We start from the raw sequence: 13,841 nt of genomic DNA on the forward strand, positions 1-13,841 counted from the left end.
CTGGAAGAGGATGATCCTCCGAAGTGTTTATTTCTGTCGTATTTTCATTCAACTTTTCCGGTTGTGGCAAGGTAGTATCGCTTACTTCATCTGATGAAACTTTTTCCGTTTCGTTATCAATCATTTCTGCACCACCACTTCGACCCTCTCGTAATGCAGGCTCAACATTTTGATCTTCATTTAAAATGTCCACGATTTCATCTGGCTTGTTAGATTCACAACTCTCTAATGATTGACTCTTACTTAATGATACCGTCATTTCAGGCTCGTCTTCAGTACCATGTTCCGTTGTTTTCTCTAGTGGTTGAATACCAGTCTCTTCACTTGACGCCGACTTTTCAGAACAGCTCAAAGGATCGTCTTGGTTCGTTTGTACATCTTGAACTGCTTCTTGATCTAAACTAACATCTGGGGTTGAATCCCTTACTGCCGAATCTATAATTTCAGCTCCAGATGTGAGTATTTCCGAGTTGATATCAACTGGAGAAATCCCCGTCTTTACTGATACATTTATATATTCACTATCGTTATGATCTTCAAAATTTAAACTCTCTTCAGTTGGAAGTTGAGCATTTAACGTATGACAGTCTTCAACGCAGTAATCCGTTGGTAATTCTGTAACCGACGGTTCAACTGAACCAACCTGATCGACGAAAGGTAATCCAGAATACTCTTTATTTTGTGTCTGAGTTTGTATATTTGATTCTTCTTCAAGCATCATGTCACTTGGAAGTGTAGAAACTACATTTTCATCGACAATAACGGACCAGGAAGGAGATCCGCATGATTCAGGACCGACATCAGAATCTAACATCTTCGTGTGATACGATTCTGATCGATGGAATGTATTGTCGCTATCATTGGAATCATCCTTAGATTTCTTTGAACTGAAGAATTCTTTCACTTTCTGATACCATGGTTTCGATACTTCCTTGTCTTTAAATTCGTCTTCTATGCATTCTTCACTTGGAATCGGACCATCAGGAATCTCCACAAGAGTATCGTCAGGTGGTTCGAGTTCTAAATGGAAAATGCCTTCTTCCTGTTCATGTCCGTTTATATCACGTTTGTCGTGGTTTTCGGCTAATTCATCGTCTTTGATTTCAGCGCCTTCCACTGGGTCGATAGCTTCAACTTTAATCGTGTCTGACTCGTCCGTTTCCACACAGGTTGTTTTTAAAGCATCAACTTTCAAATTAGCTGCGTCTGCAACTGGTTCCTCTAACTGAGCTTTTTGTATTATTGGCTCGGTAATATTACTGTCGTCCTCTGCGATTACCATTTCACTTGATGGTTCAACTTCTAACCCTGTATCATGTAGGACCTCTTCGCTTTCTAGTACTCTTCCATCCGAAACTTCTATGTCTGGTGATTCAGATACATCTGAAGATTTATCTTTTTTAAATCCGAAAGCGCGTTTTAATACCGGAACAAAATTAAATAATCCTTTCTTTGATTTTGTAGGTTGGCGGTTTGGCTTCTCTTCATCCAGTGACTCTTGTTTCGAAGAAATCTCAGGAATAACATCTTCATGAAGAATTTCTTCGGACGCCGTTACGACATCCGGAGGTGTTTCTATTTTGATATTTTGATCTTCCGTACAACCATCGTTAGGCTGAATATCCAGAGCTTCAACACTGACTCCTTCAGAATTTGTTATAACCGATGTGTTCGCTTGATTAGAGAGAGGTTCAGGAATATTCTCTTCCATTTTGGCCGCGTCGGTAATTTTCTCTGATGTTACACAATCCTGAAAGAATTCCTTGATTTCAGTTTCTGTCAGTTGATTTTCACATTGCAGTTCATTTAAGTCTTCGGATAATTCCACCCCGGTAGTATGATCTGTAAGGTCTTCAGCAGATTTTTCCATTAGACATTTTGCAAATTCTTCGCCCAATACCGGTACATTTTCTTCTTCTGACGGAATTTTTTCTAAATCATTATCGAACTCTTTTATTTCAATTTCGCAATCATTATTCTGCTCTTCTACAGTGCTATTTTCTGTCGGAATTAAAGTTTCTATATTTGGCTTGGGCAGTTCCGTAGATTCTATGATTCCTGATTCCGATATTTGGATTTGTCCAATATCTTCTGATTCAACTTCCGGTAATTGATATGTCTCGATTTCAGAATTTGAATAAAAAACGTTATCACTTTCGTGTGTATCAATTTCACTAGGGGTAGCGTCGCTAATTTCGTGATCATAACCGATTTCAGCTGTTTCTACACAATCCGATAATGCTTCATCTTCTTCTATAATGACAGATTCAGCATTGTCGTCCACCCGAACCACAACTCCGAAATCGCTTTCTTGTTCATCAGAAAACTTCTCATCGTCTACATCGACAATTTGCTCTGGTTTCTTAAACAATTTATTGAAGAAACGGATGACCGGATTCTCTTTCTTCTTTTTGACTGGGATTTCTACCTCGGCTTTCAACCCAACTCCATCATCCACCTCACCTCCACCGTCCACACCAACTTCAGCTTTGTCTCTTTGGTTTTTTAAAGCTTCTTCAGTCAGAATCAACTCATTTTCTGCTTCCAATGTTTCTAGCACATCAGTGGAAGCAGTTTCAAAACAGCTTCCCTCCGTTATTTCTGGGAAATCACTTACATTATCTTTGTGGTCAACATTAACGTCTTCTACCAAGATCGCATCATATGTAGATGGTATTATAAGTTCTACAGATTCACGAATATCGGGGTTTGAACTTAGGGCGATGGCCGGTTCTTCACGATTCTTTAAAGACATCTGATCCTTAATTTCGGTTTCGCATTCTTCACCGACTTCCATTGGTTGAGGAAAACCTGGTAAAGTTGAATCTTCTTCAAGTGCAATATATGACGGAACATCACACTCTACTTCAATGTTATCTTCAACCCCACTCAAATCTATAATGTCAGCTTCATCAAGATCGTCTATCTTACTTGTAACGTTATCTTTGTATTCTCGGTTTTCGAAAATCTCCTCTTCAACCTCAGCTTTAGGTTCACGTTTCTTAAAGAAATTATCAAAGAAACGTTTCACTGGATTCCCTGGTTTTGTGGTTTCTTCTATTATTTCAATCTCGTTTTTATCCTCTACATTTTCAACAAATCCTTCCTTTTCAGTTTGATCTTCTAACAATTCTTCGTTTAGTAACAATTTCTCCTTTTCAACTAGCGAAGATTCATTCACACTTTCTTGATTTTCTATAGGAATTACATCTTCGGTAGTGGGTATTGCTAATTCAATAGACTCACAGATCGATGGTTTCGAAAATTGATCGGTTTCAAATTCTTCTGATTCTGCATTTTCTACTTCAGGATTTGGGATAGAAATCGAATCCTGAATTTTTATTTCAGATGGGATAAAGTCGTTGCAATTTTCAATCGCCTCGTTTTCAGAGTCAATATTTTCGACTATTTCACATTCGGTAATGACGTTGTCGTGTTTAGGGAAATTTGGTAAAATTAATCCTTCTTCTGGTAGAATCTCTTCAGAAATATTCTCTTCAGTTTCCACTTTGGGGTCTCGTTTTTTGAATAAATTTTCAAAGAATCGTTTGATTGGATTTTCTTTCTTTTCATTTTGTTTTGTATCTTCGCCTATGATTTCTATCACTTCTTCATTCTTATCAATAGTTTCAAGTATTTCTTCGTTTTCGACTTGACTTACACACACTTCAGGCTCGAAGAGTCCATCCCCACCTTCCAGTATCTCTGATGCTTTTTCAAATGAAATAGTTGCTAAATCTTTATCGTCTGCCTCTAATTTATTTACATCATTCACAGGTCCTTCTTCTTCCAAGTCAGTTGCCATTGTGATTATATCTTCTGTAATAGTCAAAGACTTTTCTGTAGGATCGTCAATTTCCGGTTCGAAATTGTCATCACATAAGTTTTCTTCTAATTCTGTTTCTTGCAACTGAATATTATCGACGGAAATAGGTTTCACGTATTCTTTATCACATAATAAATCAGGTTGGTTGCCCTCATCTTCGTCGGGTGAAATAATATTTTCATTTATAACTGCTTCGTCCACCTTTTCATTTTTATCAATTATTTCATCTTCCATTTTGCTTTCCAGTTCATCGGGAATATCTTGTATACTATTTGATTGATCAATTAATTTATCTTCATCAATCATACCTTCTTGATCTTCGATGGCAATATATTTTTCCGGCATAGCGTATTCTGTATCAGAAATTGCCATTTCTTCAGATTCCATAATTACCGGTTCTGTAACTGAATCGAGATTTATTTCCTCTGATTTGATCTCCGGCAATATATCAGCTTCTATGAAGGTCGGATCTGGAATTTCCATTTCAAGTTTTAGGTCACACGACATATTTTCGGAGGGAAAATCAATTTTGTCAGTCTCAAGTGTTTCTATTTCTCTGTTTATATCTCCAACTATTTCACATTTATCAGCTTCATCAACTGTTTCCGTGAGACGCGGTAAAACCGAATCTTGTTCGAGTGAAATATCTGACTGGAAACTAGGCTCAACGTCAGCATTGTCGATCGTCGTTATTTCCTCCAAATCAGTGTGCACCAAAGAAGGACTCTGACTTTCGATTTCAACTGGTAATAGATCTTTTTCATTTGCAGAAAGTGAACAAATATTTTCACTTTCAATCGCTTCAATTTCGGAATCAATATCTTCGACAAAGTCGCATTGTTCACATTCTTTGTGTAACTCTGGAAGATTTGGTAAATTCATGTCTTCCGGCATATTCGATGCCTGAACATTATTTCCTTTTTCGGCTTCAATCAAATTTAAGTTTTCACCCTCATCAATAATTTCTGATTGATTTGCCACTTCAACTTCTACTTCTTCTTCAATAATCGTAACTTCACTTTCCTCTTTCGGGTCTCGTTTCTTAAACAGATTATTAAAGAATCGTTTAATTGGATTTTCTTTTTTTCTTGGAGTTTCGTCTAGAATTTCTATCTGTTCACCATTTTCTTTAACAATGTCAAGAGATTCTTTGTTTCGAATTTGACTTTCCATTTCTTCAGCCTGCGATACATCATCGTCATCTACGAATAGCTCGTCCGTCCTTTCAGGTTCATCAATTATTTTATTTATTTCTTCACCCAATTTTATTTTCAGTTCTACTGGGATATCTTCCGTATTATTTGTCTGTTCAATTAATTCTTCTTTATCAGTTACATTCCCATGCTCTCCAAGAGCAATATGTTCCGTGGGCATTGCATATTCTGTATCTATGAATGCCAGCTCTTCTGATCCGGTAATGATCGGTTCTGTATCATGCCCAATATCCATGTCTTCTGATTCGATCTCCGGTGAGAGAACATTTTCTGAAACGATCGGATCTGGAATTTTCATTTCAATGTTAAGATCACACGATTCATTTTGGGAGGGAAAGTTAATGTTGTCGGTCTCAAGTGTTTCTATTTCTCTGTCAATATCTTCAACTGTTTCACATTTACTATCTGTGTCCAATGTTTCAGTGAGACTTGTAAAAGTCGGATCTTCTCCATCTATATTATTTTCCTCAGCCTTATTTAACGATATAATATCAGGTTCAGTATCGAAAATCTCTTTTTCAGGCTCAACTTTGGCCTCACGTTTCTTAAACAGATTATCGAAGAAAAGTTTCACTGGATTTTCTTTCTTTTCTCTTGGCTTTTCTATTATTTCTGTCACTTCTTCATCGACCAGAAATTCTTCATCTTCTATTTGATCTTTGGTTAATTCTTCCTTGAAATCAAATTCCTCATTTATATTTTCTAACGTTAATCCAACACATTCGTTGTCAGAAATTGTGACGTTTGTTTCATTTTGAGGGTCGCGCTTTTTAATAAATATATTAGTAAAGAATTCTTTGATCGGATTTTCATTTGGTTTTCCACTTTCCTCTAGGATTTCTACTGCTTCTACTTCATCGTCGTCAATAGGAATTTCAACAAATTCTCCGTTTTCTCTCTCATCCAGGAACGGTCGACCAACCGAAACCAATTCATCTTCTTCTGCTGTGCTCATTATTTCTTCAAAATCATCCACAAATATCTGATTTTCCATAGGAATTCGATGTTCTGTAATGTCATCGATTTCTTTTTTTTCTTTGTTTGACAGTTCGCGAGATGAAATAGAATTTGTATCTACAATTTCGATTTTACTGGAACATTCACCATGCTCAGTTGGAAGAGTCTTTAATTCGGGATTAATATCTTCAATTATTTCACTTCCCGGAAGATTTTCTTCTAATAGAAAATCGCATGTAACTGCGGAGTCACTCAAATTCAAGTTTTCCTCTAAATCCATATTTTTTTCCGCATCTTGAATTTCCTTCTGTTGTAATTGAATGGAATCTGTAAAAAAAGGACTATGAATATCGGTGATCAGAGCAAGATCCTCTTGCATAACTTCATGTTCTGCAGGAGAATCGATACTGACACCGGAAACAGGCACACCCGACTCCTCAGTGACTACGATGACGCGGTCTTCATCCAATGTTTCTGGAAGTTCAACTGGTATATTGTCCACTTCGTTTTTCTCATCAATCACTATTTTTTCATCAATCTCATGTTCGTCTAAAGCTATGTGCTCTGTTGGAGTTATGTCTTCCCCAGCAGAAATTAGCATTTCCTCGCCCTCTGTAAGAATCGGTTCGGAAACCTGAGCAAAGTCAACGTCTTCTGATTGTGTGTGTGACGCTTGCGTAATTTCGGGCAAATTTGTGTCGTCAAGTTCGACTTCAAGTGGACATTCGGTAGATTTTATTTCAGAAGGTAAATCAATGTTGTCAGTATCAAGTGTGTCTAGTTGTTTCTCAATATCCTCTACTATTTCACACTGATCACCAGCATCCACTGTTTCAGTGAAACTTGGTAAGTCCTCGTGAAAGACATTATCTGGTAGGACATTACACTCAGCTTCAACATTATTTTCAGTCTCATTCAAATTAAGGTCAGTCTCCTCAAGATTTCCTAACTGAGTTGTAATTTCATCTTCGCCTTCAGGATCCACCACAATCTCTTCTTCAGTCTCAACTTTAGGTTCACGCTTCTTAAACAGATTTTCGAAGAAACGTTTCACCGGATTCTCTTTCTTTTCATCTGACTTTGATGTTTCTTCAGTTATTTCGATTATTTCTTCATCGTTCATAGTAATTTCAACACATTCTTCTTCAGGTTTTGTTTGATTATCAGACAATTCTTCCTTTAAAACCAATTCTTCCTCTTCTTCTTCGTCTTCGGGATCAATTTGAGTACTTTCGAAATTGTTAAGATGCTCTTTTATTTCATTCGAATCTGTTAGATTCTCTTGATTCTCCATCGGGATTATAGAAGGTATTGTGGATTCTGAAGTCTCTTCAACTTCTGATATCCCAGTTACAGTTATATCTTCTATTTCCCGTTCTACGAAAATTTCACCTTCATCAAATTTTTCCGGAAGATGTACACCAACTTCTTCTGGTAAAATATCTTCAAACTCATTTGGCAACTGAACTTCAAATTCGGTGTTTTCTTTTCCTTCTACTCTTTCTCCTGTTTCTTCTTTTTCTTCAAGTGTTTCTTTGACTTCTTCAAAATCCCTCTCCTCCGTTTTCTCTATCGGATCTCGTTTTTTAAACAGATTATCAAAGAATCGTTTAACAGGATTTTCTTTCTTTTCTTTTGGTTTTGGAATTTCGTCAATAATTTCTAACATTTCTTCATTTTCTGTAATCGTTTCAGCTGCTTCGTCATTTGCCATTTTATCCTCTATTAATTCTTCAGCTAAAGTCAGTTCATTTTCTTCCACTGCCAGAGTCTCTTCGGCAACACTTGGAATACTTTTAATTTTTGAATCCTCTTCTGTTGTTATTTCTAAATCATTTTCCTCACTTGCATCTGCTATATCATTTACTGTCATAATTACATCTTCTGCAATTGGTATTGGCTGTTCTGTAGATTCGCTAATTTCTAAATCTGAATTCTGACCATTTAATTTATCTTCTAGTTCTGCTTCTTCTAATTCAATGGAATCTGTTGGAATTGGAACAGCGATTTCTGTTTCCTCTTGCATAATTTCATGTTCTGCAGGAGAATCGATACTGACACCGGAAACAAGCACACCCGACTCCTCAGTGACTACGATGACGCGGTCTTCATCCAATGTTTCTGGAAGTTCAACTGGTATATTGTCCACTTCGTTTTTCTCATCAATCACTATTTTTTCATCAATCTCATGTTCGTCTAAAGCTATATTCTCTGTTGGAGTTATGTCTTCCGCAGCAGAAATTAGCATTTCCTCGCCCTCTGTAAGAATCGGTTCGGAAACCTGAGCAAAGTCAACGTCTTCTGATTGTGTGTGTGACGCTTGCGTAATTTCGGGCAAATTTGTGTCGTCAAGTTCGACTTCAAGTGGACATTCGGTAGATTTTATTTCAGAAGGTAAATCAATGTTGTCAGTATCAAGTGTGTCTAGTTGTTTCTCAATATCCTCTACTATTTCACACTGATCACCAGCATCCACTGTTTCAGTGAAACTTGGTAAGTCCTCGTGAAAGACATTATCTGGCAGGACATTACACTCAGCTTCAACATTATTTTCAGTCTCATTCAAATTAAGGTCAGTCTCCTCAAGATTTCCTAACTGAGTTGTAATTTCATCTTCGCCTTCAGGATCCACCACAATCTCTATTTCAGTCTCAACTTTAGGTTCACGCTTCTTAAACAGATTTTCGAAGAAACGTTTCACCGGATTCTCTTTCTTTTCATCTGACTTTGATGTTTCTTCAGTTATTTCGATTATTTCTTCATCGTTCATAGTAATTTCAACACATTCCTCTTCAGGTTTTGTTTGATTATCAGACAATTCTTCCTTTAAAACCAATTCTTCCTCTTCTTCTTCGTCTTCGGGATCAATTTGAGTATTTTCGAAATTGTTAAGATGCTCTTTTATTTCATTCGAATCTGTTAGATTCTCTTGATTCTCCATCGGGATTATAGAAGGTATTGTGGATTCTGAAGTCTCTTCAACTTCTGATATCCCAGTTACAGTTATATCTTCTATTTCCCGTTCTACGAAAATTTCACCTTCATCAAATTTTTCCGGAAGATGTACACCAACTTCTTCTTCTGGTAAAATATCTTCAAACTCATTTGGCAACTGAACTTCAAATTCGGTGTTTTCTTTTCCTTCTACTCTTTCTCCTGTTTCTTCTTTTTCTTCAAGTGTTTCTTTGACTTCTTCAAAATCCCTCTCCTCCGTTTTCTCTATCGGATCTCGTTTTTTAAACAGATTATCAAAGAATCGTTTAACAGGATTTTCTTTCTTTTCTTTTGGTTTTGGAATTTCGTCAATAATTTCTAACATTTCTTCATTTTCTGTAATCGTTTCAGCTGCTTCGTCATTTGCCATTTTATCCTCTATTAATTCTTCAGCTAAAGTCAGTTCATTTTCTTCCACTGCCAGAGTCTCTTCGGCAACACTTGGAATACTTTTAATTTTTGAATCCTCTTCTGTTGTTATTTCTAAATCATTTTCCTCACTTGCATCTGCTATATCATTTACTGTCATAATTACATCTTCTGCAATTGGTATTGGCTGTTCTGTAGATTCGCTAATTTCTAAATCTGAATTCTGACCATTTAATTTATCTTCTAGTTCTGCTTCTTCTAATTCAATGGAATCTGTTGGAATTGGAACAGCAATTTCTGTTTCCTCTTGCATAATTTCATGTTCTGCAGGAGAATCGATACTGACACCGGAAACAGGCACACCCGTCTCCTCAGTGACTACGATGACGCGGTCTTCATCCAATGTTTCTGGAAGTTCAACTGGTATATTGTCCACTTCGTTTTTCTCATCAATCACTATTTTTTCATCAATCTCATGTTCGTCTAAAGCTATATTCTCTGTTGGAGTTATGTCTTCCGCAGCAGAAATTAGCATTTCCTCGCCCTCTGTAAGAATCGGTTCGGAAACCTGAGCAAAGTCAACGTCTTCTGATTGTGTGTGTGACGCTTGCGTAATTTCGGGCAAATTTGTGTCGTCAAGTTCGACTTCAAGTGGACATTCGGTAGATTTTATTTCAGAAGGTAAATCAATGTTGTCAGTATCAAGTGTGTCTAGTTGTTTCTCAATATCCTCTACTATTTCACACTGATCACCAGCATCCACTGTTTCAGTGAAACTTGGTAAGTCCTCGTGAAAGACATTATCTGGCAGGACATTACACTCAGCTTCAACATTATTTTCAGTCTCATTCAAATTAAGGTCAGTCTCCTCAAGATTTCCTAACTGAGTTGTAATTTCATCTTCGCCTTCAGGATCCACCACAATCTCTTCTTCAGTCTCAACTTTAGGTTCACGCTTCTTAAACAGATTTTCGAAGAAACGTTTCACCGGATTCTCTTTCTTTTCATCTGACTTTGATGTTTCTTCAGTTATTTCGATTATTTCTTCATCGTTCATAGTAATTTCAACACATTCCTCTTCAGGTTTTGTTTGATTATCAGACAATTCTTCCTTTAAAACCAATTCTTCCTCTTCTTCTTCGTCTTCGGGATCAATTTGAGTATTTTCGAAATTGTTAAGATGCTCTTTTATTTCATTCGAATCTGTTAGATTCTCTTGATTCTCCATCGGGATTATAGAAGGTATTGTGGATTCTGAAGTCTCTTCAACTTCTGATATCCCAGTTACAGTTATATCTTCTATTTCCCGTTCTACGAAAATTTCACCTTCATCAAATTTTTCCGGAAGATGTACACCAACTTCTTCTTCTGGTAAAATATCTTCAAACTCATTTGGCAACTGAACTTCAAATTCGGTGTTTTCTTTTCCTTCTACTCTTTCTTCTGTTTCTTCTTTTTCTTCAAGTGTTTCTTTGACTTCTTCAAAATCCCTCTCCTCCGTTTTCTCTATCGGATCTCGTTTTTTAAACAGATTATCAAAGAATCGTTTAACAGGATTTTCTTTCTTTTCTTTTGGTTTTGGAATTTCGTCAATAATTTCTAACATTTCTTCATTTTCTGTAATCGTTTCAGCTGCTTCGTCATTTGCCATTTTATCCTCTATTAATTCTTCAGCTAAAGTCAGTTCATTTTCTTCCACTGCCAGAGTCTCTTCGGCAACACTTGGAATACTTTTAATTTTTGAATCCTCTTCTGTTGTTATTTCTAAATCATTTTCCTCACTTGCATCTGCTATATCATTTACTGTCATAATTACATCTTCTGCAATTGGTATTGGCTGTTCTGTAGATTCGCTAATTTCTAAATCTGAATTCTGACCATTTAATTTATCTTCTAGTTCTGCTTCTTCTAATTCAATGGAATCTGTTGGAATTGGAACAGCAATTTCTGTTTCCTCTTGCATAATTTCATGTTCTGCAGGAGAATCGATACTGACACCGGAAACAGGCACACCCGTCTCCTCAGTGACTACGATGACGCGGTCTTCATCCAATGTTTCTGGAAGTTCAACTGGTATATTGTCCACTTCGTTTTTCTCATCAATCACTATTTTTTCATCAATCTCATGTTCGTCTAAAGCTATGTGCTCTGTTGGAGTTATGTCTTCCGCAGCAGAAATTAGCATTTCCTCGCCCTCTGTAAGAATCGGTTCGGAAACCTGAGCAAAGTCAACGTCTTCTGATTGTGTGTGTGACGCTTGCGTAATTTCGGGCAAATTTGTGTCGTCAAGTTCGACTTCAAGTGGACATTCGGTAGATTTTATTTCAGAAGGTAAATCAATGTTGTCAGTATCAAGTGTGTCTAGTTGTTTCTCAATATCCTCTACTATTTCACACTGATCACCAGCATCCACTGTTTCAGTGAAACTTGGTAAGTCCTCGTGAAAGACATTATCTGGCAGGACATTACACTCAGCTTCAACATTATTTTCAGTCTCATTCAAATTAAGGTCAGTCTCCTCAAGATTTCCTAACTGAGTTGTAATTTCATCTTCGCCTTCAGGATCCACCACAATCTCTTCTTCAGTCTCAACTTTAGGTTCACGCTTCTTAAACAGATTTTCGAAGAAACGTTTCACCGGATTCTCTTTCTTTTCATCTGACTTTGATGTTTCTTCAGTTATTTCGATTATTTCTTCATCGTTCATAGTAATTTCAACACATTCCTCTTCAGGTTTTGTTTGATTATCAGACAATTCTTCCTTTAAAACCAATTCTTCCTCTTCTTCTTCGTCTTCGGGATCAATTTGAGTATTTTCGAAATTGTTAAGATGCTCTTTTATTTCATTCGAATCTGTTAGATTCTCTTGATTCTCCATCGGGATTATAGAAGGTATTGTGGATTCTGAAGTCTCTTCAACTTCTGATATCCCAGTTACAGTTATATCTTCTATTTCCCGTTCTACGAAAATTTCACCTTCATCAAATTTTTCCGGAAGATGTACACCAACTTCTTCTTCTGGTAAAATATCTTCAAACTCATTTGGCAACTGAACTTCAAATTCGGTGTTTTCTTTTCCTTCTACTCTTTCTTCTGTTTCTTCTTTTTCTTCAAGTGTTTCTTTGACTTCTTCAAAATCCCTCTCCTCCGTTTTCTCTATCGGATCTCGTTTTTTAAACAGATTATCAAAGAATCGTTTAACAGGATTTTCTTTCTTTTCTTTTGGTTTTGGAATTTCGTCAATAATTTCTAACATTTCTTCATTTTCTGTAATCGTTTCAGCTGCTTCGTCATTTGCCATTTTATCCTCTATTAATTCTTCAGCTAAAGTCAGTTCATTTTCTTCCACTGCCAGAGTCTCTTCGGCAACACTTGGAATACTTTTAATTTTTGAATCCTCTTCTGTTGTTATTTCTAAATCATTTTCCTCACTTGCATCTGCTATATCATTTACTGTCATAATTACATCTTCTGCAATTGGTATTGGCTGTTCTGTAGATTCGCTAATTTCTAAATCTGAATTCTGACCATTTAATTTATCTTCTAGTTCTGCTTCTTCTAATTCAATGGAATCTGTTGGAATTGGAACAGCAATTTCTGTTTCCTCTTGCATAATTTCATGTTCTGCAGGAGAATCGATACTGACACCGGAAACAGGCACACCCGTCTCCTCAGTGACTACGATGACGCGGTCTTCATCCAATGTTTCTGGAAGTTCAACTGGTATATTGTCCACTTCGTTTTTCTCATCAATCACTATTTTTTCATCAATCTCATGTTCGTCTAAAGCTATGTGCTCTGTTGGAGTTATGTCTTCCGCAGCAGAAATTAGCATTTCCTCGCCCTCTGTAAGAATCGGTTCGGAAACCTGAGCAAAGTCAACGTCTTCTGATTGTGTGTGTGACGCTTGCGTAATTTCGGGCAAATTTGTGTCGTCAAGTTCGACTTCAAGTGGACATTTGGTAGATTTTATTTCAGAAGGTAAATCAATGTTGTCAGTATCAAGTGTGTCTAGTTGTTTCTCAATATCCTCTACTATTTCACACTGATCACCAGCATCCACTGTTTCAGTGAAACTTGGTAAGTCCTCGTGAAAGACATTATCTGGTAGGACATTACACTCAGCTTCAACATTATTTTCAGTCTCATTCAAATTAAGGTCAGTCTCCTCAAGATTTCCTAACTGAGTTGTAATTTCATCTTCGCCTTCAGGATCCACCACAATCTCTTCTTCAGTCTCAACTTTAGGTTCACGCTTCTTAAACAGATTTTCGAAGAAACGTTTCACCGGATTCTCTTTCTTTTCATCTGACTTTGATGTTTCTTCAGTTATTTCGATTATTTCTTCATCGTTCATAGTAATTTCAACACATTCCTCTTCAGGTTTTGTTTGATTATCAGACAATTCTTCCTTTAAAACCAATTCTTCCTCTTCTTCTTCGTCTTCGGGATCAATTTGAGTATTTTCGAAATTGTTAAGA

The 13,841-nt window shown here is 36.7% G+C and overlaps 1 protein-coding gene across 1 annotated transcript in view; it reads right to left on the reverse strand.

The window, feature by feature from the left end:
* Positions 1-13,841, reverse strand: part of LOC145283614 (uncharacterized) — a 181,805-nt gene that overhangs the window by 53,720 nt on the left and 114,244 nt on the right. Inside the window, exon 6 of the mRNA XM_080132555.1 lies at positions 1-13,841. This exon is cut by the window's right edge and continues 28,156 nt beyond it. Within this exon, the coding sequence (XP_079988681.1) occupies positions 1-13,841 (13,841 nt within the window).

Source organism: Euprymna scolopes, chromosome 8 (assembly GCF_053919585.1).
Source record: "Euprymna scolopes isolate OS-2025 chromosome 8, ASM5391958v1, whole genome shotgun sequence".
In the NCBI taxonomy this organism is placed as follows: domain Eukaryota; kingdom Metazoa; phylum Mollusca; class Cephalopoda; order Sepiida; family Sepiolidae; genus Euprymna; species Euprymna scolopes.